Source organism: Dromiciops gliroides, chromosome 6, assembly GCF_019393635.1.
Source record: "Dromiciops gliroides isolate mDroGli1 chromosome 6, mDroGli1.pri, whole genome shotgun sequence".
Classification (NCBI taxonomy): domain Eukaryota; kingdom Metazoa; phylum Chordata; class Mammalia; order Microbiotheria; family Microbiotheriidae; genus Dromiciops; species Dromiciops gliroides.
Window position 1 is genome coordinate 99,948,192 of NC_057866.1, and position 27,443 is coordinate 99,975,634.

Sequence of the window (27,443 nt, forward strand, 5' to 3'; positions counted from 1 at the left end):
ATCCCACTATCCCCCCCAATTTTTCCCTTCCAAACTAGTAACAAGGTACACTCCGCTCCATCTCAGTCAGTCTTCTGTACAGTATGAAAACACAGAGAGATTGGGGCATCATCAAATTGGTTCAGATGTTAAAGGAGGAGCTTCTCCAGGGATAGCAAATGACACACTTCCGAATAACAAGGCTCATTGCCCCAGTACCCAAATAATGCATTTGGGCTCCCCACTCGAATAAGATCAGGAAAAGACTAGGAAAGTACTCTGAAGCAGTAAGAGCTGGTGCAGTCAGAAGTGGTCATCTTTATCATCACTGCTTTATTAGCGGAATGGAGTAGAAAAAACCTTGCTTCAGAAGTCAGAAGACATGGCTGTGACCAAGTCACTTAACCTCTGGAGACCTTAGTTTTCTTATCTATAGAATAAGGGTACAATATTTTCCAGTTCTAAACAGGATGACCAACCTACCCACTCTGTGGCTGTGAGCAAGTCAATTTAACAAGAATATAACAATTTAGATGGGATCCAGTCCTTGACCTCATGGAGGTCACAATCTAGTACTGAGATAAGACATAAATACAACCATAATATGCAATCATAGCATCCTTTGCTATTGCCCAGGTTCAGCATGGCTATTTGAGGCAGTCAGTCACACCACTCACAACCTGAGCCCCCATCCAAGCCATTCTCTATTGCTAGACCATACAAGAGACAAATCCAATAGTAAAAGCATTTAATCAAGATGTGAAACAATATAAATAATGGTGATGGGAATCAGTTAGTAAAAGCATTCTCTATTGCTAGACCATACAAGAGACAAATCCAATAGTAAAAGCATTTAATCAAGATGTGAAACAATATAAATAATGGTGATGGGAATCAGTTAGTAAAAGCATTCTCTATTGCTAGACCATACAAGAGACAAATCCAATAGTAAAAGCATTTAATCAAGATGTGAAACAATATAAATAATGGTGATGGGAATCAGTTAGTAAAAGCATTCTCTATACCCACACAAAATAAATGCCATCTCCCCCACCTCCAGAGGACTTATAATCTAATTCCTCTTTAATCCCCTTTGATTCTCAGCATAGTGGGAAAAGTACACGGTCATTTCAAGAACACCATCCTTATGGCAAATGCTTGGGTTATGGTGCTGCCTGCCATCTGCAAGTCTTCCTGGGAGTCTTCTTTGAAGAATACAGAAGTCTCTTTCATAGGCTCTGAAATCATTGAGATCTAGCCATGATTCCTCGGGTTGGGACATCATGGATGACCATATGTTCCGTCGTTTTTATGTCTGACTGCTGCTTCTGTGTCTGCTCAGACAACCCTGCTTTAAAAAAAAGTTTTAATAATCATATTGTTCCCTTTGATATTTACATGTCATTTCCCCTTAAACTGTCCCCCTTATTGAATCTTCCCTTACAACAAAGAAAACCATTTGAACAAAGCAAACCAACATAGCCTGTGCACAAGATACCCCATGCAGTGTTCCGCCTCTTTACCAAGAAGAGGGAAGAGCATTTCATCATCAATTCTCCAAAACCAACATCAATCATTGCAATTAATCAGAGCTGAACTGCTCTTGAATGCCATTTCCCTTACATTTGTGTAGGCATTGAATATAGTGCTTCCCTGATCCGACTTACTTTGTTTTACATAAGTTCAAATAAGTTGTTTCCTATTTCTCTGAATTCTTCATATCCATCCATTTTGTAGAATATTAATCTTCCTTTACTTTCACGAGCCACAGTTTGTTCTGCCATTCCCCATTTAATGGGAAGTCACCTAATTGTTTTCAAGTTTTTTGCTACCACTAAAAGGGTGGTTATGGGGGCAACTAGGTGGCGCAGTGGATAAAGCACTGGCCCTGGATTCAGGAGGACCTAAGTTCAAATCTAACCTCAGACACTTGACACTTACTAGCTGTGTGACCCTGGGCAAGTCACTTAACCCTCATTGCCCCACAAAATAAATAAATTAATTAATTAATTAATTAAAGGGTGGTTATATGTTGGTATGTAGCAGCCTGGTCTCTCTTGGACCTTCTTGGGTATGTGTGCAAAATTGAGATCATTAAGTAAAAAGAGTGCAGCTTAGTGATTTTTCTCCCAGAATTCCTAATTCTTCTCTGTCAAGGTTAGACCAACTGAAAGATCCATTGATAGTGTATGAGTTTACTTACCCTACTTTTAAAACTTTCTGCCTTATAGGATACTCCCCCATCAGAGTCCTCACCTGGGAGAGGCAGCCCAAGCCTTGTGGCAAACAAAGGCCTTTAGTTCATGTTACATGATGTGTTTGTTGCAGAAATAATAATCAAGTGCCATGGGAGGGCCAAGGGGGATGGCCATTACTGACAAAGCAGAACAAGGAAGGCTTCATAGAGGAGGTGGGCTTTAAAGAATGGGTAGAGTGGATAGAGCACTGGCCCTGGATTCAGGAGGGCCTGAGTTCAAATCCGGCCTCAGACACTTAACAATTACTAGCTGTGTGACCCTGGGCAAGTCACTTAACCCCAGTTGCCTCACCAAAAAACAAGAAAAAGAATGGGTAGAAATTCCAGTAGGAGAAATGGGGAAGGAAAATCATCCTGGGCATGGGGAATGGTCTAAGTAATGTTCAGCACATTCAGAGAACAAACTATGGAGCAGTGTGGCTGGAACAAGAATTTAAAAAGCATGTGTGCTATGCACTATATTAAGTGCTAGGGATATAAATGCAATGAGAGGAGAGAACATATATGGGGGACTGGTGGCCAGGGAGGCATATTTTGGTTTGGAAGATTACAGGAATAATGAATGGAGCCATAAAGGAGACGGCCCCCCCCACCCCTGCCAAAGCAATGACAGAATTGATTTAATTAGGGTTCTGGAACTGGAAATGAGGCAGGGAGATGGGGGAAGGGACGACTACGTGCTGATCGGCTAATGAGAAGCAGATGGCCGAGAAGCAAAGTGAATCAAGGTGAGTGACATCAGATGGAAGAGAAAGAGATGATGGCACCAGACTGTGGAGGGCCGAGTGAAAGATTCTGAACTCGACCTGGGAGCCAAGAGGGTTCAGATCCCAGCTCAGACCCTCACTGAGGCCCTTCACCTCGGACAAGTCCCTTCATCTCTTGGCTTCAGTGTGCAAATCAATATAATACTTGTAATCCTTGTACAATGCACCTCTCATGACTGTTATGGGGAAAGCATTTTACCAGTGTTATAGGGCCACAGAAATAGGAGTTTGGGTGATGGGGACTATGATGATGATTGCTAAGAAGCAAGGTTCTGGAGGTCTTTTCACTGGACCCTCAAGGAAGAAAAATAAAAGGAAGGACAGGTCTGCTGGCCCTGCAGGGGCGGGAGGGAGCACCATCATAGGCCTGGTCCCAAGAGCATTTCTACTTGATGGTTGATAGAATATTAATTGTGAGACTGAAAAAGCCCTTTCCTCAAAATTACTTCATGGGGTCTTGTTAAATGTTATTGTCCCTACTTCACAGATGAGGAAATGGATGCCCAAGGAGATGTGGCCAAGCTCACACAGCTGTAAAGTATCAAAGCGAGGACTCTAGCCTGGGTCCTCTGACTTGAGGTCCACTTCAAGTCCTTAGCACCACAGGTGTCTCCCCTTGATGAGCATCAGTCCCAGGATTCCCAGCCTGTGCAGGTCTCCAGTGGAGAGTTGTCTCACTGGACCATTGCTCACCTCATGTCGCTGCCTCTTTGTAGTAAATGGGGATGGAGAATGGGCCTGGGCGGCCCCAGTAGTCCACAGCGCGGAGCCGGTAGAAGCCAGTGACATTGGCATTGTCTGTACAGGAGTGAAAGGAATTTGGATACTATTGCTGCAGAAATCTCAGGGGAAAAGAAGCGGGGTGGGGGTGGGAAGTTTTGGGAGGGAGGAGGGGAGGTCAAAGGGATAACAAGGTTGGGCTGGGGATGGTGTGAGGGGAATGAAAAGCAGGCACCCCAGGGTTTGGGGGCCTTACCTGGAGCAAAGACAAAAAGGTTGAAAGTTGACTCCTTCCTGTTGATCCCTCTGTAACTATGTCCATGTTGGGAGAATTCAACCTCATATGTCCTCAGACACCTGTGGAGGAACAGAAGGAGAATAGCTATGGGCCTCAAGACCCTCCAGTTTGAGTCAGGCTTAGAGATTCAAAGGTGTAAGACCTCTAAGACCATTTAGTACATCCCATTTGTTCAATCATTTTTCAGTCATGTCTGACTTTTCATGACCCTATTGGGGGTTTTCTTGGCAATGATACCAGAGTGGTTTGCCATTTCCTTCTCCAGCTCATTTTACAGATGAGGAAACTGAGGCAAACAGGCTTAAGTGAGGTGCCCCAGGGTCACACAGCTAATAAGAATCTGCAGCTGGATTTGAACTCAGGAAGATGACTCCAAACGTAGTATTCTATCCATTGCACCATCTAGCTGCCCGAAAAATATATCACGTATCTAACCATAAATCCCTTCTTGGAGCAAAGATATCCACCCTCTTCTTAAACACTTCGAGTGATGGGGACTTCTTACCTCTTCAATCCACTCTATTTTTTGGACAGCTCTAATTGTTAGAAAGTTTTCTCATTCATCAATCTAATTCAATAAACATTTTTAAGTACCTACTATGTGCAAGGCACTATGTTTAGCTCACAAGATACAAGCACAAACCCAAACCAGAATCTGCCCTCAAAGAGTTTACAATAATCTGGGGGGAGATAGCATTTAAAAAGATAAAGAAATACAATATAATTGGGTGAGGGGTGAACATTAACAACTAGGGACATGAAAAAAAGGCTTTCTGTAGCAGGTGGTGGCACCTAAGCTGAGCCTGGGAAAAAAGCTAAGGTTATTCTAAAAGTTAGCAAGGAGAACACGAATCCCAAGCATGGCCAAATACATGAAGGTGAGAGACAGAATTTCATATACAAGAGACAATAATATGTCAGCTAATTTGGTTGGAATGAGATGTGCACAAAAGGGAATAATGTGTAAATAAATCTAGAAAGACAGAACACTGTTGTGCTATACAAAATGATGAGCAAATGCAAATGATGAGCAAAATGCTCTCAGAAAAACCTGGAAAGACTTGCATGAACTGATGAAAAGTGAAATATACTATGTACAAGGTAGCAGCAATATTGTATGATCAGCTGTGAATGACTTAGCTATTCTCAGCAATACAACGCTCTAAGACAATTCTGAAGGACATATGATGAAAAATGTGATCCATCTCCAGAGAAAGGTGGTGTCTGAATACATATTGAAGCTTTTTTTTTAGTTTATTTTTCTTGAGGTTTCTTTTGTCTGTTTTTTTTTCACAACCTGACTAATACAGAAATGTTTTGCATGACCACACACATATAAACTTATACTGAATTGCTTGCGTTCTTAAGTGGGGCTGAGGAGGGAGGGAAGAAGATAATTTGAAGCACAAAGTTTTTAAATAGTTTTTTTAAATGGTTTTTACATGTAATTGGGGAAAAATAACATTCTAAAAAATATGTGAAAAGACAGGCTTGAGTCAGACCATAAAGAAATTTAAATGCCAAGATGAGGACTGTATATTTTCTTCTAGAGGCAACAGGGAATCACGGTAGTTTCTTGAGTGAGGAAGTATCATGGAGCCAAAATTCATCTCTCTACAATTGTTCATCAATCCTACAAGTTTTGCCCTTTGGGGTTTGGGTCAAGATTATTGTCAGGGTTGGATCAAGTGTATCAAGATTAGGACTGGGGTAGCTAGGTGGAGCAGTGGATAAAGCACCAGCCCTGGATTCAGGAGTACCTGAGTGCAAATCCGGCCTCAGACACTTACTAGCTGTGTGACCCTGAGCAAGTCACTTAACCCCCATTGCCCCGCAAAAAACAAAAAACAAAAAAAAAACCGATTAGGACTAAAAGCAGTGTCGGGATGAGGATTCAGTCCATGGTTGCATTGACTTAGGGCCAACTGCCAATTCTGAGTCCCAGCCCATGGTAAGGGGCAAATCAAGGAAAGAAGGAGAGAAAGAAGTATAATTTAATCCCCTAACTCTGAGAATCCAGACCCTAAGGTTGGGCATTTAAAGGCCTTCACAGTCTGGTTCCAACCTTCCCCTTCAGACTATTACTATGCACATTACCTTCCCTCACATACTCTCATTCCAGCCAGACTGGCCTGCCTAAATTCCCCTATACTTGAAGTCCCATTTCCCACCTGAAACACTGAAAAACTCCCCCTTCTCACATCTGATTCCCCTTTGGCAATTTCTAGCTTCCCTCAAGGCTCAGCTCAGTTGTCACCTCTAATATGAATGATCTCCCCAGGTCAGCTTCCCTCCCCTCTCGAAATTACTGGATATTGCTGGGTGACTGACCTTGCAATAGGACAGAAGGGGGCAGTGTCGTATAATGGAAGGAGTTCTAGTTCGGAAAGCCAGGGACTCTTAGTCCCTAAATCCGTATAAAAGGGAGAAAAAAAGCTTACTGGGGTGTACAGAGAAACAGTATATAAGTATGGCTGGAGTATAGCTGAATGATCTTCCACGAGACACTTTTCTTCCCTGGGGCTCTGATTCTCCCTCTTGAGGCTGAAAGGATGATCAGACCAAACCATCTCTAAATTCCCTTTCTGCTCTGCAATCCAAGAGCTTTGCAGCAGTAAGTCTAAAGTCTGAAATATAATTGAACAATCTATTGGACAATTTTATAACTTGGCCCTCTACTGAATGTCAGAACTGGCATTTGAACCCACATCTCTTTGGCTTCAAATCCAAAACTCCTTCCACTGAGGTGTCTAGAAGAAAGAGCCCTAGACCAGATAAGATTTTGGGTCAGGGATTTGATGGTAAATGTTTTAACAACTGGCTCTTGGGTGGGGGGTGGGGGTGGGGTAGAAAGCACCACATATTCTTCTTTTTTTTGTTTGTTTGGGTTTGTTTTTGTTTTTGTTTTTTTGCAGGGCAATGGGGGTTAAGTGACTTGCCCAGGGTCACACAGCTAGTAAGTGTCAAGTGTCTGAGGCCGGATTTGAACTCAGTAACTCCTGAATCCAGGGCCGGTGCTTTATCTACTGCGCCACCTAGCCGCCCCCTGCACCACATATTCTTAAATTTAATCTGCATTATTAATATTTTCTTCATCACTTTCTTAAGACTATATGATCAGCAAAACAGTAAGTCAAGGCCTGTTTGTAAGCATTTGCTGATTTCCAAAGTGTAAATGTTCACACTAAAAATTTAACAATCAGCTCTTAGTATTTGCTTGAGCTGGCTTCAGCACGCTGGTTGGGTCTATTCCAACACTTTTTGGCTATGTGACCCTGAGCTACTTCTTGCTTCTATGCCTCAATTTTCTTATCTATGAAATAGGGATAATGGTATTGGTTGAAACTCTTTGCTTTATAGGACTGTTATGAGGAAATTACTTTGTGAACCATAAATTTGCTACAGAAAGAACAGTGGGGGTAAAACTCTTGACTTTGCCACTAACCAGCTGTGTGACCTTAGCCAAGTCTCTTCCCTTCTCTGTATCTCAGTTTCTTCCTTTGTAAAAAGAGGATTGAAAGATATGATTTTTAAGGTTGTTCCTCACTCTGACATTCTATGAACCCATGATGAAAGATAAAAATAGAAGTCAGTGCATGCATCCTCCCAGAGAATATTCTCTCTGAGCTACTTCCCCATTTAAAGAGTGTGTCAAAAGCATCGTAGTAAGTCAGTGACATTGGGCTTCAATTTCCTCATCAGTAAAATTAAGATGTAGGGACAGCCAGGTGGCACAGTGGATAAAGCATCGGCCCTGGAGTCATGAGGACCTGAGTTCAAATCTGGCCTCAGACACTTGACACTTACTAGCTGTGTGACCCTGGGCATGTCACTTAACCCTCATTGCCCCACATCAAAAAAAAAAAAAAAGTAAAATTAAGATGTTTGTACTCAAAGATTGTAAAGGACCCTCCCAGCCCTGAGATCCCACATTCCTCAGGGGTTCCCACGAGCCATATACATACTTTGAGTTCACACAGCTATCATCCCAGAGCAGAGTGATCTGCCCTCTGGTGAGAGGCAAGATTCGGACGCCATTCACCTATCCAGGGGTAAGGCAAGAGAGAAACCTTGTCAGTGTGAATGGAGCCAGTTCACCACCAAAGAGCCCCAGTCCCCTGGCGAGACCACAGCATTTGAAATCTGGAGGGTCAGGAGACTTTAAATCTCTCTGCCTAGAGGATAGGGACCTTCCCTGTTGCTAACAGAAATGTCCAGATCTCCCCTTTTCTTAAAAACCTTACTTTAGGGGCAGCTAGGTGGCGCAGTGGATAGAGCACTGGCCCTGGAGTCAGGAGGACCTGAGTTCAAATCTGGGCCTCAGACACTTGACACTTACTAGCTGTGTGACCCTGGGCACGTCACTTAACCCTCATTGCCCCACATCAAAAAAATAAATAAATAAAATTAAGATGTTTGTACTCAAAGATTGTAAGGGACTTAACCCCAATTGCCTCACTAAAAAAGCAAACAAACAACAAAAAAAACCTTACTTGAACTTGGCTGCTCTGATCAATACAATGATCCAAGACAATTCCAAAGGACTAGATGGTGAAAACATGCTCCTCCTCCAGAGAGAACTGATGAGCTTTGAGTGCATATTGAAGTATCATTTTCTCACTTTCTTTATTCTTGCTTTGTTCTTTGAAATATGGTTAACATGAAAGTCTGTTTTTCATGATTTCACATGTGTAATTGATATTGTTTACCTTCTCAGGGTGGGGAGGGAGGCAGGGAGAAAATTTGGAACTCAAAATTAAAACAGAAAAGAATACTAAAAACAAATCAATAATAAATTGAAAAAGAGCAGACCTTACTTGATCCTGCCAACCTTTCAAGCCATTACCCTGTACATTTCCCCCTTTCACAGCCAAATTCTTAGTCATTGTGTCTCCTTCCTCATCACTACCCACTCTCCTCAACCCTTTGAGATCTACCTTCTGACCCCACCATTCAACTGTGGAGCTGCTCTTTGCAGGGACATCCATGACCCCCAATTGCTGAGCCCATGGGTCTTTTCTCAGTCCTTGTGTTTCTTCACATTTCCTCTGCTTTCAACACTGTCCATCTCCCCCTTCTCTCTTTTTTTTTGGGGGGGGGGTTAAGTGACTTGCCCAGGGTCACACAGCTAGTAAGTGTCAAGTGTCTGAGTCCAGATTTGAACTCAGGTCCTCCTGAATCCAGGGCCGGTGCTCTATCCACTGCGCCACCTAGCTGCCCACCCCTTCTCTCTTAGATAGACTCTCTTTGGCCTCCATGACACTGCTCTCTTCTCATTCTCCTCCTCCCTATGTGATGATGGTTCCTTGCTAGCCCATCCCCCATTTTTTTGCTTTGATAAATGGGTTTCCCAAGGCTCCATCCTGGGTCCTCTTATTAATTCTTTTTTTTTAAACATTCCCTCCCTTCATCAATGATGATGATCAATAATTGTCTCTATTCAGATGATGCCCAAATTTACATACCCAGTTCCAATTTTTTGCTTGAACTCCAGGCCCTTTGCTTCAATTGCTGGACATCTCCATCTGGATGTCCTGTTAGGATCTCAATGTACAGACATCCACAGTGGAAGCTATCCCCTCTCCCCTTAAACCTACACCCTCTTCAAACTTCACTACTAAAAAGGTCCCTCAGCTCCAGAAGAGTCTGTTCCCTCCCATTTTCCTTCCCATATTCTTCCCCACTTGGTTCATTCTAACCTCTGGGCCTTTTTCCACCCTGTTCCCCAGGGAACCCCAAGTTCTTAGGAGCTTAATAGGCTCCCTTTCCTGAGGTGGCTGGCATTTTCAGAGCGTTGCTTCAATTTCTTATACCTGAAGTGGAATTTGAAAACAGGCCCTTGGCCTCTTGTATTTGCCTCATTGCTTCTTATGTTTGTTGTACAGAGTGGGCTGTGATAAGACCCTAGTGGTTCCTTATAAGAGGTCTCAAGTAGGGGTTTGTGCCTTTGTCTTTGGGTGGGGAACCCCAGTGTCGTACCTGGTTTGGGGGAAGGTGTGGCCTTGAACACACATGAAGGAGAAGGACTGAGGGTATCGGAAGCTCCCACTTTAGGGTCAGCTGGCCATCTTCAGGAAATGGGAATGGACCCGTGGTTACTGCATCCTACAGAAATACAACAGGACATCAGGAGCTGGTTATGGGAATTAAACAACCCCCTCACACTGAACTAGATGGCATTTCCAAGTACTTAGAAGCATGGAATAGAATTGTAGACTGTCCAGTGGGAAGGCCCTTAGGAAACATGTGACCCTTTCATTTTACAGAGGGGGAAACTGAGGCTCTGAGAGAAGAGACTGGAATCTACAGCGCCTGGCTCTAATTCTATGGCTCATTTCACTGAGCAAGGACAAATGTAAATCCTTCATCTCTCCAACCATATCCCTCAGACCAGGGATCATTCTGGTCCCACTTCTCTCTTGGGCCTTTAGGACCTTCACTTTATCCCTGAATCCCTCATGTCCCTCCTGCCACCCCTCATCCACGAACCTTCTCCCTGTCTTTCCCAATATTGCTGTGGCCCCCTCTTCTCCCTTTTATGATTCCTTATTTCCATGCTGTTGCCTCATCCCTTCTCAACATCAAGTTCTGTTTCCTCCATGGACCCCCACCCAATCTCTCTGGCTGTACCTCAGTCTCTCTCATTTGCTGAAATTGCTTTCTGGTGGGGAAGACAGGTGAGCCAAGTTTCTTCCACTCCAGGTAAGGACTGGTGAGATTATTGTCCATATAGTAGGTCATGTAGACAAGGTCTGGAGAGAGGCAGAGAAATGGATCCCATGAGATTCAACAAATAAGAAAGGGTGAGTCATGACTGGAGACGGGAAACATGATAGGGTGGCAAGGTAAAAGGATGGGCCAAGGGGGTTGTAAGAATTCTGGAGAAGATGTGGTCCCTGTCTTAGAGTATCTGATGGACTAAATGAGGAAGAGAGCTCAGACTAGCTCTGTTTGTTCCCAGGGGGCACAAACTAGGAACAGAAGATGCAAGGAGGCAGATTTCAGTTTGTGGTAAGAAAAAAACTTCCCAAAAATTAGAACTTCCCATATGTAGAATGAGCTTCCTCCAGAAGGAGCCTCCCATCGGTGTGGTGGTATCAGATGGCTATACGGATGTCTTCTCATTGGGAGTGGTGATGAAAGTCTTGCTTCAAGTTTGGATTGGAGCAGATACCTTCTCAGGGGGCAGTGAATAGAATTCTGGTCCTGGAGTCAGGAAGACTCATCTTTCTGAGTTCAAATCTAGTCTCAGACACTTACTAGCGATGTGACCCTGGGCAAGTCATTTAACTCTGTTTGCCTCAGTTTCCTCACATATAAAATGAGCTGGAGAAGGAAATGGCAAATGACTCTAGAGTCTTTGTCAAGAAAACCTTAAATGAGGTCATAGAGAGCAGATATGACTGAAACAACTGAACAACATGATCCTATACCTCAATTGCTGTAGGCAGTCGGTCCAAGGAGAGAAGGAAGAAAGGAGGACAGAGAGAGGGAGAGGGAGAAGGGGAGAGGAAGAGGGAGGAAAGGGGGAGGGGGAGGGGAAGGGGGAGGGGGAGGGGGAGGGGGAGAGAGAGAGAGAGCTCAATGGGAAGGCTTCCTGACACTGTGAGACTTTGAGAAGGCCCTGAAGGACGGACAGGATTTAGAGAGGAGGATAGGCTTATGTGAGAAGCAGTGATGAGACTAGCCAAGCTGGAGGACAAGGTCCATAGAGGGTAGTTGGGGTGAGGGGAAGTCATCCAGCTCATAAACTAGAACTAGAACTAGAAACTTTGATGAGGGTTCAGGAGTAAGGCTGGGAGGGTCTTAAATAATCTTAATAATTGCCCCCCTATCCACAGGACTTTACAAAGTGCTCTGGTCACCACAAACCTGTAAAGTAGACAGAGAAGGGATTATCCCCGTTTTGAAGAAACTGAGGCCCAAAGATGGCAAATGACTCGCCCAGTATCACATGACTAAGAAATGTCACAGCCAGGGATCTTTCTACTATCCCATGATGCTTCCTTGAGTGTCAGACAATAGTCCCCTAGCTTTATCCCATAGCTGATGGGGACTCACAGGAGTTTCTTGTACAGGAAGAGGGTGAAGGACAAAAGTGGGGTTTGGAGCTCCCCCAACTCCCCTCTGGCCCCAGGCTCTCACCAGAGGCTGGTGGGACATTGTTGAGCCGTATGGTGACTGTGCTGAGGTTGGCAGATGTTCGATTGTCGTCACTGGCATACACCAGCACGGTAGCCTGCCAGCTGTCTGATGAAGATGGCTCCTCGGGCCAGTGGGAGGCGGCTAGTACTCCCAGTGTGTGATTGCTGTCCACCAGAAGCCCATCACACTGAGCCTCTGCCCACAGCTGGTTTTCACCTGTAAGTACAGGAAAACTGCAACACCTGTGCTTAGCCACTGAACTGGATATGCTTTTCTGCCGGGGATGTGGGGTGTGAAGGGAGGGGCCCCAGGATATCCATTCCTCCCATTGTTCACTCCACCTTTAGAATTTCATTCCTTCAGGCTAAGCACGGTCCTTGCAGGATCCTCTTTCACCCCCTGCCGCTAATCCAGGGGGAGTGTGTTCGGTCCCCATCAGAGATGGAATGGGAAAGAAAGGGGCAAGGAAAAAAGAAAGAGATAGGGTGAGGAACAGAGTGTGGGGAAAGAGAAATAAAGAATGTATGTGGGAGACAGAAACAGAGGGAGAAAGAGAGATAAAAGTAGAGAGGAAAAAGGGAGAGAATTGAGAGAGGCAGAGAAGTGAGGAAGGCATACAGAGACAGAGAGGAAAAAGAAAAAAGAGGCAGAAAAAGAGATAAAAGAGGGAGACACAAACAGAAAGAAACAGAGAAAAGAGAGAGAAGGCAAGGAGGAGAGACAAAGGGGAAGAGAACCAGAGTTGAGGAAGAGACAGAAAGGAGAGGGAGGGGATGAGAGAAGGGAGAAAGACCAAGAGAAAGAAGAGCCTGAAGGGGAGACAGACGGATGATGGCAAGAGGGAGAAAGGAGTGAGACTGGCAGAGGGGCAGAGAGGCAATAAAGGGAAACTGGCAGAGGGACAGGAGAGAGGTCACCAGGGCTGGGGAGCCTCCTGCCCAGGATCTGCATGGTTCAGTGGCCCTTACCCAGCAGAGCCAGCAGCCCCATGGCAGTGAGCACCGGCTTTCGGACCAGGTGCACATGGGGTGGCTTGGTGTTGTTCATCTGGAAGCGGGCAGTCAGTGTCCTCTGGGTAAAGTGGTGTGGGTGGTAGCTCAGGAAGGCATTATCATTGCTCAGCAGGGTATAGTTCAGGGTGTTGCTGGCCTGTGACAGCAGCAGGTTCTGATGCTGGGCTATGACCTAGAAGGAGGGGTAGCCTGGAACAGATGGTGCTTCCCACCCACCACTGGGCGCTCCACCAGGTGTTTCTAGCCACCTTCTCAGGCCCCAGGGAGTCACAGGAGCTAGAAAGGACCTTGGGAATCACTTAAGGGGGCAGCCAGGTGGCACAGTGGATAAAGCACTGCCCCTGGATTCAGGAGGACCCGAGTTCAAATCTGACCTCAGACACTCAACACTTATTAGCTGTGTGACCCTGGGCAAGTCACTTAACCCTCATTGCCTCGCAAAACAAAACAAAAAGAAATCACTTAATATAGTCCCCTCATCTTAAAGTGGGGGAAACAGGTTCAGAGAGAGGAAAAAACTTCCCCAAGGTCACATTATTTAGTGTAAGAACCAGGAAAAATCCCAGGTCTCCTGACTCTTAGCCCAGAGCCTTTTCCTGTTTCTTTCTCTATTCCCTTTGCCAGTCTCAATTCTCTGTCTCTTTTGCTATATCTTGCTCCACTCCCTCTCTCTCTTTCTCCCCTAGCTCCCTCTCTCTTTCCCTCTCTCCCTCTCCCTTTCTTCTCCTCTCTTGCTCTCTTCTTCTCTCCTCTGTCTCTGTCTCTTTCTCTATCTCTCTTTCTCCACCCTCTGTCCTTCCTTCTCCTCTCCCTCTTTCTCCCCTGCAACATAGGAGCAGCCAGTTGGCCTCTTGGTTAGAATGCTGGGCCTGGAGTCAAAAGACAGGCTCGAATCTGGCTTAGACACTTCCTAGTTGTGTGATCCACCTCTGCCTGCCTCAGTTTCTTCAACTGTGAAATAAGGATCATAATAGCACTTACCTCCCAAGGCTGTTGTGAGGATCAAATCAGAGATTTGTCAAACATTTAGCACAGTGCCTGGCACATAGTAGGTGCTTAATAAATTCTCAATTCCTTCCCTCCCTCCTCTTCCCTCTCCCCTTCCTCTCTGTGTTTTGTTTCCCCCACTTCTACTTCCCTTCCTGTCCTTTCCACCTTCTTTGTACTTTTCATCTGGATTTCTCAGCACCCAATGTTGACCATGTTGATATAATCATGGATGTACATCCATGAAATGCTTTAGAGAGGCATCTTGGTTGAACAAAGTCAGAAAGGCTGGAAAGCAGAGGGAGGCTTACCTTCACAACCATCGATGCATAGGTCACGTCTGCTCTCCAGATCTGAGGCTGGGACCAGCCCACCAGTGGGTCAGCCTCATCATTATAAATGGGGACATGGGTGAAATTGGGGAAAAGGCTCTGGATCTGCTGGACAACTTCTTTTTCCTGCTCTAGGATGTAGATAGAGCTGCCCCCTCCCTGCAAAAATTCCGGTTTAAGCTTTCAGACCATGGAGGCATTGACCATGGAGTCGGTCACTCCTTACCCCCTTCGTTCTCTTCACCAGACACTATTAAATGCCTCCTCTATTCAAGGGGTTGTACCCAGTGGCCATTTCTGCCCTCAAGTAACTTACAGTCTAAGAGAAGAGAAAGACTTGTGTAGTAGCATGCTTTTGGGTTGCCAAGGAAATATGGATACTGGAGATGGATGCCTGCTAAATCAGAGAGAAATCATCCGGTGATTCCATTCTGATCCCCCCCAGGGAACCTGTTGGCTGAGCTGGCTGATAAGTCAGTCCCTGCCATCCTAAGGGATGGTGGGAGCAGCTAAAGCTGCAGGGAAACATCACCCAGCTAGCACCTCAGCAGGTGTGATGGGGCAGTCAGCTCAACTAGCAGCTGTACTGGGAACCAAGGGAAGTACTCATGGGAACTTCAGAGGAGCATGCCAGTCAGGAAATTCTTAGTGCCAGATTCCAGAATGGGGCTTGGGTTTTGTTTTGGAAGCAATGAGAGTTAAGTGACTTTCCCAGGGTCACACAGCTAGTAAGTATCAAGTATCTGAAGCCAGACTTGAACTCAGGTCCTCCTGAATCCAGGGCTGGTGCTTTATCCACTGTGCCACCTAGATGTCCCTAGAATGGGGCTTGTGTGATCAAACCATGAACAGGAGACGTGGAACAGGCATGGCTGCCCCATTTTGGGGTTGCTGAGATGAGAGCTGGCGAGTCCTCACTTCTCTCCTTCTCTTAAAGGAGATCATACTCAGAAAAGCCTAAGAAAGGGGCATAAGAAAGGCATAGTCCAAGGGGGCAGCTGGGTGGCACAGTGGATAGAGCACTGATCCTGGATTCAGGAGGACCTGGGTTCAAATCCGACCTCAGACACCTGACACTTACTAGCTGTGTGACCCTGGGCAAGTGGCTTAACCCTCATTGCCCCCCCCAAAAAAAAAAGAAAAGAAAAAGAAAGGCTTAGCCCCTTCCCTTTCTTTCCCTGCCTTCCTGCGTGTGCCTGTTTCCTGAAAGTTTCTCTAGCTTTTCTGCTTTCTTTGTTTTTAAGTATGACAAATGTGACTGACCATGGATGGCATTATTAGCCTGTGTGGGTCACTGGCAGAGAGATGAGAGAGAAACCAATTGTACAACTCGGATATGATTACCAGGCCAGTTCTGAGGACTCAGAGTGAACAAATGAGAATGACTGGGTCATGCATGCATGTGTGTTTGTATATGTGTATCTGTATATATTGCATTGTGCATGTGTATATGTGTGTGTGTGTGTGTGTGTGTGTGTGTGTGTGTGTGTGTGTGTGTGTGTGTGTGTAAGCTATGATGAGCTAGGGAGCTAGCTTTGAGAGAGGGTGGGGCTTGGCCACTTTCCTTCCCATTGTTTTCTTCTGGCTAGATTGTAGGGAGTAGCTTGGGGCAGTGAGGTGGCACAGTGGATAGAGCACTGTCCCTGAAGCTGGGAGAACCTGAGTTTAAATCTCGCCTCAGACACTTACTAGCTGTGTGACCCTGGGCAAGTCACCCCAATTGCCTAAAAGAAACATCCGGGGCCATGTCCTGATGTCCTGATCTTACCAGTGGACCCAGATGACTCTAGAAAGTGAGGTTGGTGACCTTGCACAGCCCTCCCTCACTTAAATCCAGTGCAAGTCATGACATCACCCGATGTCATGATCCTTTTCAGAAAGGACAAACGACAAAGAAATTAGTTCAGAAGTAGCCATGAGACTGTAAGCTCCTTGAGGGCAGGAAATTTTTTTAGTCTTCCTTTGAACAACCAGCACTTAGCACAGTGCCTGGTACATGATGGAAGATTTATAAACCCTTCTTGACTTGTTGAAGTGGTAGCCCCACCCACACAAGACTTGGGGTAAGAAGGAGCTCTGCTCACCATCCCACCACCACCCCACCATTATTGCTAGATATGTACACACATAAGTAGGATACAAAAATTAACATAAGTCCAAAGGAGACATTTAGGCAAAGTGTTATGATTAATTTGATAGGAGGGGCAGCTAGGTGGCACAGTAAATAGAGCACCAGCCCTGGAGTCAGGAGGACCTGAGTTCAAATCCGGCCTCAAATACTAAACACTTACTAGCTGTGTGACCCTGGGCAAGTCACTTAACCCCAAGTGCCTCACCAAAAAAAAAAAGAAAGAAAGAAAAAAGAATTTGATAGGAAATCACCTTAAGCTGGGGAAATCTAGAAGGACTTCAATGAGGGGGTATCTTACCTGAGCTGGGCCTTGAAGGACAGGAGTAACTTTAAAACATGAAGATGGCTGGGGGTGGACAGTTTGTTCTGATCATGGAGGATAGTGTTAGCAAAGGCACAGTGGAGGGCAAGGATCTAATTCATAGTAAGGTGTAAAAGGCTGATCGAAATCTCCCAGTTTCTTTAGCTCCCCAGTTCAGTACCTTTAAAGAGCCACCTGAAACCTACTTACCTTCCTGTGTAAGGAGATATAATCCAAGCGCACACCTTTCTCCCCTGTGAAGAAGTTTGTTCCATTGTAGCAGTGACCGAGTAGATTCCAAGAAATGGGGGACTTAGGGAGTGGATGGAAGGAGTCACCAGGACCCCCAAACTTCAGCCGTAAGTTGGCTCTCCTCAAGCCTTCTGAGCAGGCATCATAATAGTTTAGGAAGCCTACATTAAAAAACTACAATCATTCACTCATCTATTCATCCATTTATTGTCGTTCAGTTGTTTTCAGTGGTGTCTGACTCTTCATGACCCCATTGGGGTATGTTTGTTTCTGGGTTTTTTAGTGAAGATACTGGAGTGGCTTGTTATTTCCTTCTCCAGCTCATTTTTCAGATAAGGAAACTGAGGCAAACAAGGTAAAGTGATTTGCCCAGGGTCACACAGTTAGTAAGTGTCTAAGACCAGATTTGAACTCTGGAAGATGAGTCTTCCTGACTTCAAGCCAGCACTCTTTCCATTGAGCCAACTACCTTCCCAGCTTATTGAGTTACTTACTGATCACTTATTCATTCACTCACTAACATTCACTCATTCACCCACCCATTTACTCCTTCATTAACTCATTCATTCATCCATTAATTTATTCACTTATTCATTAATCCATTTACTTACTCAATCATTTAAACACTGTGCTCAGTAAACACTGACTGATTAAATAGTTTGGTCTATACAAGCTGTCCACAAAGCCTTCCCAGGTTTCTCCATTCCACGCTGATCTTTTCCTTCCCTGACTTTCCATAGACCTTATGGTCTGCACCACCCTCTCTAGCTCCCAAAAATCCACTGTTTTGCACTTTTCTCTCATTGTTGTTTCCTGGGTGTGTGTCTTGTATTTTCCTCTACCCTCCAAATATACTGTAAAGTCCTCAAGAGCAGACATAGCACATGGATTGAGAGTCATGAGACTCCCCAGCTGAGCTACTTAAACTATGTGACTCTGAGCAAGTCACTTAACCTCTAAATTTCAACATCTTGTTGTTCAGTAGCGTCCAACTCTTTGTGACTCTGTTTGGGGTTTTCTGGCAAAGATACTGCAATGGTTTGCCATTTCCTTCTTTAGCTCATTTTACAGATGAGGAAACTGAAGCAAACAGAGTTAAGTGACTTGCCCAGGGTCACACAGCTAGCAAGTATCTGAGGCACTTTATTCACTGTGCCACCTAACTGCTTCAACTTGCTCACTTGCAAAACGGGAATAATACCCCTGTAGACTTCCATGGATGAAATAATACAATGCATGTAGAAGGGCTTTGTAAGTCATTGTGCTAGTTTCCTCACAAAGTCTAGCAAAAGACTGAGCATACCACAGAGCCAAAGAACCAGCATTAGAGACCATCCGACCTGTTCTAATATTCTCACTTTATAGAGGAGACTGAAGTTCAGAAGAAGCAAGGGACTCTCTCAAGGCCACATAGCAAATCAGAGACAGAGCTAGGAACAGAACCCCACACTTCTGAGCTGAGAACTTTATAATTAAACTCAAAGCATTTGCACAAGTGGTAGGAATGTCCCCATCTTACGCAGAGCGTGAGCATCCTGCTCCTCCTCTCTCTGTCGCTCCCCTGCCATCTGAGAAAATGCTTGCATACCTTGGATCGTCATGGACACGTTGTCAAAGTCGTGATGATCTGGCTCATTCCAAGTTTCAAAATTCCATCTGGAGACATGACTTAAGCCGTACTTCTCTGCAAATGAGACCACGAGGGATGTCAAGGCTACTGTCAGCTCAGGCTTCACGAAGAGGAACTGATGATGAACATTTCAGCCCACACGTTGCCACCCCCAGTGAGTCTAAGTGATTCTACAACAGCCCCAAATACTGCACTAACTTCACAACTGTTTTCCCTGGAGAGTGAGTGCCTGTGTGTCATTCCCCTGCTTCTGAGAGCAAGCAGATCTAAGTTAATCACCATCTGTTTGAATGTGAAAATTGAATAACTATAAAAATCATTTTTAAATATTTATTAAATATCCCTGGAGATCCTCTATCTTGAAACACTGAAAAACAAAGAACATAGGGTGTCAGAACTAGGAAACTTCTTGGAACATAGAAGATGGAACATCAGAGCTGGGAGGGGCCTTAGAACAGGGGATGTCAGAATGGAGAAGAGAAAGATCTTAAGAGACCATCTAGTCCAACCCCCTCAGTTTCCAGAGGAGGAAACTAAGGCACAGAAAAGAGAATGGAGCTGCCTGAAGTCACTCTGTTAGCAGGAGTTACAGGCGTCCCTGAAAGTACTTCTGTTAACTTCTTTCAAAGAGTCCTAAGTTTTTCTCCTGACCTCACGGGTTCAGATGGGTTTTCCTTGCTGACTTTTTACCTTTTCCTTGTCTGACTTGGAGATTTGGCCCTCTAGATTATTCCCAACCTTCCTTGTCCCCTGGCATTCCTAGGTTAAAATTGACAAGGGAACAAATGCCAGCCTTACTGTGATTACCTCAACCTTCCTATGTCAGGTGATAAAAGGTGGCTTGCTCCCCGCTGGTACAAGAACAGGCAGGCAGCACACGCGGAATGTTTTCAAAGCTGCTCTCAGGGCAGCAAGGGGAGGGGATGGCTGGTTTTGTTTAACTGTTTTTTCCTTGTTACAACAGATGGTTCCCCAGGGAGTTTGGAGTAGGAATAATTGAGTGGAAAGCAAGAAGCATCAATAAAATGTGAAAAATCCATCCTACCTTACTTCATCCTTTTCATAATGCTTTCCCCTCCAAAGCTCACTAAGTCTTTTCATATTATCCCTATCTTTAAGGGTCTGAATGCTTGTAGGAGAAGGGTTTGGTTTGCATCTTCTTAGTGAGAAAAGTACACTGTCTTTGGAGTCTAAGGACCTGAGTTCAAAATCATACCTTTGAAACCTAGTACCTGGGAGCTGGGCAAATCCCTTCAAACCTTGAGCCCCATTCTTTGAGCCCCAATCCAAGGAGGTTGGATTCGATGGTCTTTGGAGTCTGGAGCTAGGATCATATATGTACTTGTGTTGCTGCGGTCCTGAAGGACAGAACTAGGAGAACTGGAGGGGAAGTCACAGAGGCAAATTTAGATTCAATAGGAGAAAAATTGCTTAACAATTAGACCCATCCAAATCTTTTCCACCTCCTGGCTTTTCCGGCTTCCTTCAAGCATCAGATAAAGTTCTGCAAGAAGCCTTTCCTGATTCCCCTCAATGCTAATATCTTCCTTCTCAGATTATCTCCAATTTATCCTGCATGTATTTTGTTTGTATATACTTGTTTCCATGTTGTTTCCCCAAATAGATGGTAAGTTCCTTGAGGGCAGGGACTATCTTTTGCCTTTTTTTTTTTTTTTTTGCATCTCCAGGGTTTAGTGCCTGGAATATGATAGGCGGTTAGTAAATGCTAGTTGACTGAATGACTGACTGGCATGGGCTGCCTTTGGAGATACTGACTTTTTCATTACTCAAGGTCTCCAAGGAAACGCCAGATGACTATCGGGAAGGAAGTTGTTAAAGGGGATTCTGAATAAGTAAGGGATTGGACTAGGAAAGGAAATAATAGTATCGGTGATGGTAGAGAGAGAAAGAGGGAGGCTGATAGGGACAGGTAGAATGGTAAAGGAAAAAGAGAGAGAGAAAAAAGGAGAGGAGAGATATGTGTAGAGAAAAAGGGAAAGAGAGTGAAAGGGACAGAAAGCCAAGGAGAGATGGAAGAAACAAGGAGGGAAGGGAGGAAAGAGAAAAAGTGAAGAAAGGAGGAGAAAATGGCAGGAGAGAGAAAGGGGAAGCAAGAAGGAAGAGGCAGAAAACAGTAAAGATTGCAGGGTAGGGCTTTTTTTGTCTGTGTTTTCTTTCACAACATGACTAATAAGGAAATATGGTTTGCATGACTGCACATGTATAGCTATCAAATTGCTTGCCTTCTCAGCGATGGGGGAGGGTGGAGAGGGTAGGAGAGAATTTGGAACTCAAAATTGTAAAAAAAAAAAAAAAAAAGCTTAAAAACTGTTTTTACATGTAATTGGGAAAAGTGAAATTTTTTTTTTAATTTTAAAAGATTAGGGGGCAGCTAGGTGGCATAGTGGATAAAGCACTGGCCCTGGATTCAGGAGGACCTGAGTTCAAATCCAGCTTCAGACACTTGACACTTACTAGCTGTGTGACCCTGGGCAAGTCACTTAACCCTCATTGCCCCACCAAAAAAAAAATTTTTTTAAAAAGATTATATGGTACCCACACTGAGGCCTTTCAAGACTTACCAATATATCTCTTAGCCAATAGGGTGACCAGGTTCTTCCATTCATACACCTGTTTCTTGTCCTCAAAATCAGTAAAGTATCCAGATGGGCTCCCCATCAACTCAAACCCTTGAATACATGAAAATACCTTTTAGTCTCCTTAAGATAACTTTTCCTAATGGGAACAAGTGGTGTAGCCTACTAAGGGGGGGGGGCAGGACAGACAGACCATTAGGGCCAGTGAAGGCAGGCAGTGCCCAGGAGGGTCGAAGTCTGCACTGGCTGACTTCATTCATTCCTTCATTCATATGAGCATAGAAACTGGAAAGATCAGTAAGGAGAGGGAAGACTCCTAGACTTCCTAGAGTAAAAGATAAGCAAACAGGAGGAAATAGGGCATTACATTCAGGGAGACTGGTGTAAGTAAAAGTCCAGAGACATGAATGAGACTCAATGAGCTGGAACTGAGGGTCTGTGTAGGGGAAGCCAGAGAAAATAAGGCTAGAGAAGTACAAAGGAGCTAGATTGTACAGGGCCTTGAATACCAAAACAAAGAGATTGGATTTAATCTTAAAAGCAAGGAGAAGTCACTGAAAGCATCTGAGAGATGAGTGATACCAATCCACAGAGGAAGGGAGAGAACCAGAACAAGGCTTAGATCTTCCCTTTGGGTCCTAATTATCTATCATGGGACTAAAGAATTCACTGGGATTCTTTAAGTTTAGAATTCTTTTAGAATTTACTAAAATTCTAAAAACGACAATGTTTCCTGATCCATTTACCTGGAATGAGTTGGTTCTCCCAGAGAAGATCCAAAAATCTATCCAGATTGGTGAAGTTGTAGCGAAGGTCCCCATCGGTGACACTGTAGAGACAGTCTCAGGGTTAGAGTTTCTGAGGCTTAGAGAAGGAAAGATTATAGCATTTTCAAACAAATGGGATGGCATTAAATATAAAAAGATCTAGGCTAGGCCAAAGATGCTACCAGACTGGACTTATAGAGATAAGAAACAAATCGAAGTCTTTGACACGTATTTACTGGGATTTTGGATAAGGCACTTTACCTGAGCCCCTGTCTCCTCATCTACAAAAATGAGGGAAATGAACAAGAAAGCATTTATTGACTGATTACTATGTGAAGTATTACCTACCTCATGGTGTGATTACAGAAAAAGCATTTTGTGGGCCATAAAGCTCTACAGAAATGTAAGTAAGAGGCCAGCCTTAGCGCAGTGTCTGACGCACAGTAGAAACTCAGTAAATGCTTGCTTGCTTAACTTGGTTTATAGTCCTGTGCAGGGCTAGATGGAATACTGTATTTGGAGCTGAAGGACTTAGGTTTGAATCCCAGCCCAGTTATATAAGTCAGAGGGAGAAAGTGGTTCACAGTATTTAGAACTAAAAGGGACCCCAGAGAGCAGCTGCTTCAATCTAATTTTGTTTTTAAGTTTTATTGATTTTTTGCTTTCTATATAGTTATTTTCAGATATTATGACTTCCCCATCCATAAATTTTTCCCCTCAAACACTCCCTTCTTCCTAACCTCCCTATTACTATTTTTTGTTTGTTTTGTTTTGTTTGACCTCCCTATTACTTTTTTGGGGGGGGGCAATTGGGATTAAGTGACTTGCCCAGGGTCACACAGCTAGTAAGTGTTAAGTGTCTGAGGTCGGATTTGAACTCAGGTCCTCCTGAATCTAGGGCCAGTGCGCTATCTACTGCACCACCTAGCTTCCCTCCCTATTACTATTGAAGGCATCACCATCCCCCCTGGGCTCATGACCTGGGTGTCATCCTCGCCTCCTCTTCTTCACTCTCTCTCATTCAGTCTGTTGCCAAGAATCGTTCCTAGTCTTATAAATATTTATCAGGCCTTTATATATCTCGGATATGAAACCTTCTGTAGGGAAGTTTGCTGCAAAGACCTTTCCCCCAGTTAACTCTTTCTCTTGTAATTTTAACTTCACTCCTTTTGTTTATGCAGAAACTTAAGAGATGTATTTCCAAAGATCATTTCAGTGGAATTTGAGTTTAAGGTCCAGCTGTTCTCTCCATTTGGGCAGCTCCTGCTGGCCAGTTCACAGGAGAGAAGGGCTTAGTCACTCTTCATATAAAGGTTGATGTACATGCATATTACAGACCACTGGAAGAAAGTGTGGTACAGTGGAGAAAATGGTGGACTTGAGGTCAGGATACACATTTTTGCTGTGTGACCCTAGGCAAGTCACTTCCCCTTCTAGGACCTCATCTCTAAAATGAGGGGATTGGACTCTAAGGTCCCTTACTGCTTTAACATCTCTAGTCTAGGATTCTAAGTCCTCCATAGCTCACTAATTTTTTTATACTAGATAAGAGAGGCCTTTTTTTGCCTCCCTTCTTACCCAGCCTTAAACACTGACTAGGCATTGCCTCAGGCAAACTAAGACCTCTGAAAGGCCTTAGCTTAAAAGTCCAAGGTCTCAGGGGGCAGCTAGGTGGTGCAGTGGATAGAGCACCGGCCCTGGAGTCAGGAGTACCTGAGTTCAAATACAGTCTCAGATACTTAACACTTACTAGCTGTGTGACCTTGAGCAAGTCATTTATCCCCAACTGTCTCACTTAAAAAAAAAAAAAGGCCAAGGTCTCCCTCTGCATCCTGGTCATCTCAAGTTATTCTGAAAATAGATCTCACCACTGGACCCAGATGGCTCTGGAGGAGAGGATGAGGTTGGTGACTTTACACAGCTCTCTCCCTCACTTAAATCCAATTCACTGCAAGTCATGACATTACTCCAATAGCATGGTCCTCTTTGAGAACAAAGGACAAGCAATAACAACAACATTCATTGCTGGTTCCAAACCTTGACACCTACACTCTGTCCAACCTCCTCATCAGAATCAGACTGTGCCCTGGGACCCTGGGCTCTGATAGGTGGACTTTTACTTTGTCCGGCCTGAACCAGGCTACCGTGTCACCTCTCACTCATTTCCAAACCATGCCTTCCCTCCTTCCCAGTTCCTTTTTATGTGTTGTTTTCAGCCACTGGAATATAAGCTCCTGGGGCATCTAGGTGGTGCAGTGGATAGCACACTGGCCCTGGATTCAGGAGGACCTGAGTTCAAATATGGCCTCAGACACTTAACACTTACTAGCTGTGTGACCCTGGGCAAGTCACTTAACCCCAACTGCCTCACCAAAAAAAAAAAAAAAGCAAGTAGTATGAATATAAGCTCCTTAGGGGCAGGGATCATCTTGCTTGCTTGTGTTTGTATCCATAGTGCTTAGCACAGAGCCTGACATATAATAAATGCTTCATTCATTCTTTTTACCAAGGACTACTGGGAGATATGTGAGCAGCTAGGGGGCACAGTAGATAGAGCGCTGACCCTGGAGTCAGGAAGTCTCATTTTCCTAAGTTCAAATCCAGCCTCCAACACTAACTAGCTGTGTAACCCTAGGCAAGTTACTTCATCCTGTTTGCCTCAGTTTCCTCATCTGTAAAATGAGCTGGAAAAGGAAATGGAGAAAGTCAGACATGACTAAAAACAACTGAACAAATGGAGTCAGGAAGACCTGTGTTCAAATCTCTTATGCTTCTCCTAGCTGTGCAAACCTGGGCAAGTGACTTAATTACTCTGAGCCTAGTTTCCTGACCTGTAAAATAGAGATACATTCTAGCTCTGAGATAGTAGCATTGCAAATCTTAAAGAGCTGCAGAATGACAAACTTCATGATTAGTATTAGCAACAGTAACACACAGGAGGTTTTGAGAAAGAATTTAGACCTATGTATTAGGGAAGGATCAGAGCATGCAGGATAGATTGGAGGGGGAGAGATCTGTTGGGTAGGACACGCACAATAGCCCATGTGAGAAGTAGCAGCAGCTAGTGGTAGACAGGAGAATAAAGACAAGGGATCATGTCTGTGGGAGAAGCTCAATAAAAACTTGCTGAGTGATTACTTGAGCACTTTCTACCTATTCCCTGCGATTACCAAAGGTTCTTAAAGACTGCTGAAAATGCAATAAAACTTAACCTGCATTTGGGGTAAAAATTAAATTCTCATTGGTCAAACTCCAAAGGTCAACCCCCACACTGCTCTGTGCTGCCTTCCCATTCACATACCCCCATCCTATCATATGCATTCCGACTGGCCACCCCCCCCAACCTCCCAGAAACACTTATCTCCAGCCAGGATACAGACCCAGAAATGAGTAACTCTGTCCTGTAGAAGGGTCAGGGACCAGAACTGAGAAGAACCTTAACAGGGGGGTAGAACTAGGAATTCTGATACCTGGAGCAAGTTCAGTTTGACGAGGGTAGCTCATGGTTATGTTAGCTGAGGGAATGGCCTGTCCATTATATAGTCCAGCCCTAGACCCTGTGGCATGGCCAGTGACTACAATTCCCTGAGAGCAGAGGGGGGAAAGGTGGGGGGAAATTGGACCTTTCAGGAGTGGTGCCACATGACCTGGGGATCACAGAGGACAAAGAGAAGCTGGGGTGGCAGGACAGAAGACTGACTGTATGGGAGGGAAACATATCCCCTGTATGTTGCAAAGCCCTACTCACCCTACCTTAGTTACAATTCTCCTTAGAGGACATTTAGTCCAACCCTCTCATTTTATGAATAAGAAAAATAAGGTCCAGAAAGAGAAAGAGACTGTGTCCACGTCACACAGCAAATTACTGGAATAGGGAAAAAAAAAAACTCGCATTTCCTGCTTCTGAAATCTTTTTATCCCCTTGGCATTAAAGTGTAAAACTAAGAATAAGTAGCAGGGAAGCCAATTTAAGCTGAATTTAAGGAGGACATCTCTCACAATCAACTGTTCTGGAATGGAATGGATTATCTCATTGAGGTAGTGAGTTTCCCATCCAGCTCTGTGATAACGAGTTATAGTAGCTAACATTTAGATAGTGCTTTAAGATTTGCCAAGCCCCCTCATCTTAGAGAGGAAGAATATGTGTGTGTGCGTGGTATTTATATATACATGCTCACATATATAGTGTGTACATACATGTGTTACATGTGTGTATATGAGTGGGCACATGTGGGTATGTATGTCTCTATACATATGTGCAGATTTGTACGGCTATGTGTGCCTGTGTTTCATCTATGTGTTCCCATGTCTATATATGCATGTCTGTGATTATATGTATGCCTATGCATATGCATAGCTATGTATATGTGTGTATAGAAATATGTAAGTGTATATGTCTAGTGTGTATATGTCACATGTATGATTATTTGCACATGTGTGCTTATATCTGTGCATGTGAGTACATCCATGCACATCCATGTGGGCCTATGTAGATATGTGTATAATTACGTGTATAAGCATACACACATATATGCGTTTATGTGTACAGATGATGTGTGCATGCATATGTGTATAATGTGTATGTAAACCTGTCTGTGTGTATGATGAACAGCTGAGGCAGGATTGAAAATGCCGGGTCCTCTTACTCCAGATGCACACATGCCATGCAGCACCCCACCCCCACCCCTCAGCCGGCTTCACTGGAGAGGGGGAGGAGAGAGGCTTCCTTCATCTCCTCATCCAGAGTTCCAGGGAGCCTGCTGCTTGTGGGGGGCCCTCCTGCATAATAATGAAGAGCCTGTTCTCCCGTCTCATTCTGCGAGTGTCTCTTGGCCCGCCCGTCCCGGCAGCTTGCTAAAGACCGAACGTGGGAGGGTGAAGGAGCAAGCAAGCGTGTGCCTGTGTGCACAGGGCCTGCGCAGGAGGCGTGTGGGTGAGAAAGATGGAGAGGGCGAGCCAGCCCCAGGACCGTTGGCGCCCTGAGCAGAGGTGAGTTCTGTCATCCAGCTGCACAGTCCTTTGTTGGTGGCGGGATTTTAACCAAGGATAGAAGTGGGCTGGGCCATGAAGCTTCTGGGCCCAGCAGCAACCGCCTTCCACCACCAGCACGGGAGAGAGCAATCTCCCTTTTCCATGAGGTTGAGCGGAATGATTCATCTCCGGCTCCTCTCAGCCCCACCTGCTCCTCTTGCTTTCGGGGAGGCAGGTCAAATCCGGGTATTTTAGCACCGTGATGAGGACCTTGAGCAAGGAATGCACACACATGC

The 27,443-nt window shown here is 44.7% G+C and overlaps 2 protein-coding genes across 6 annotated transcripts in view; one reads left to right on the plus strand and one right to left on the minus strand.

Moving 5' to 3' along the window:
* Positions 1-597: 597 nt before the first annotated feature.
* IDUA (alpha-L-iduronidase) overlaps positions 598-27,443 on the minus strand; it is a 73,411-nt gene continuing 46,565 nt past the window's right edge. For 3 of the 5 annotated variants that reach the window (XM_043972912.1, XM_043972915.1, XM_043972916.1), the window contains exons 3-15: positions 22,156-22,238; positions 21,395-21,502; positions 18,771-18,866; positions 17,141-17,343; positions 14,478-14,657; positions 13,135-13,351; positions 12,167-12,382; positions 10,652-10,773; positions 10,001-10,126; positions 7,987-8,063; positions 3,980-4,080; positions 3,697-3,801; positions 598-1,330 (exon numbers count right to left, since the gene is read on the minus strand). In XM_043972912.1, coding sequence (XP_043828847.1) covers positions 3,698-3,801; positions 3,980-4,080; positions 7,987-8,063; positions 10,001-10,126; positions 10,652-10,773; positions 12,167-12,382; positions 13,135-13,351; positions 14,478-14,657; positions 17,141-17,343; positions 18,771-18,866; positions 21,395-21,502; positions 22,156-22,238 — 1,633 coding nt within the window. In that variant the 3' untranslated portion in view covers positions 598-1,330; position 3,697. The remainder of the gene's footprint in view (positions 1,331-3,696; positions 3,802-3,979; positions 4,081-7,986; positions 8,064-10,000; positions 10,127-10,651; positions 10,774-12,166; positions 12,383-13,134; positions 13,352-14,477; positions 14,658-17,140; positions 17,344-18,770; positions 18,867-21,394; positions 21,503-22,155; positions 22,239-27,443) is intronic. The other 2 variants (XM_043972913.1, XM_043972914.1) reach the window with 2 other exon arrangements.
* Positions 26,952-27,443, plus strand: part of SLC26A1 (solute carrier family 26 member 1) — a 36,340-nt gene continuing 35,848 nt past the window's right edge. The window contains exon 1 of the mRNA XM_043972909.1: positions 26,952-27,165. The gene's annotated coding sequence lies outside the window, so the exon portion shown is untranslated. The remainder of the gene's footprint in view (positions 27,166-27,443) is intronic.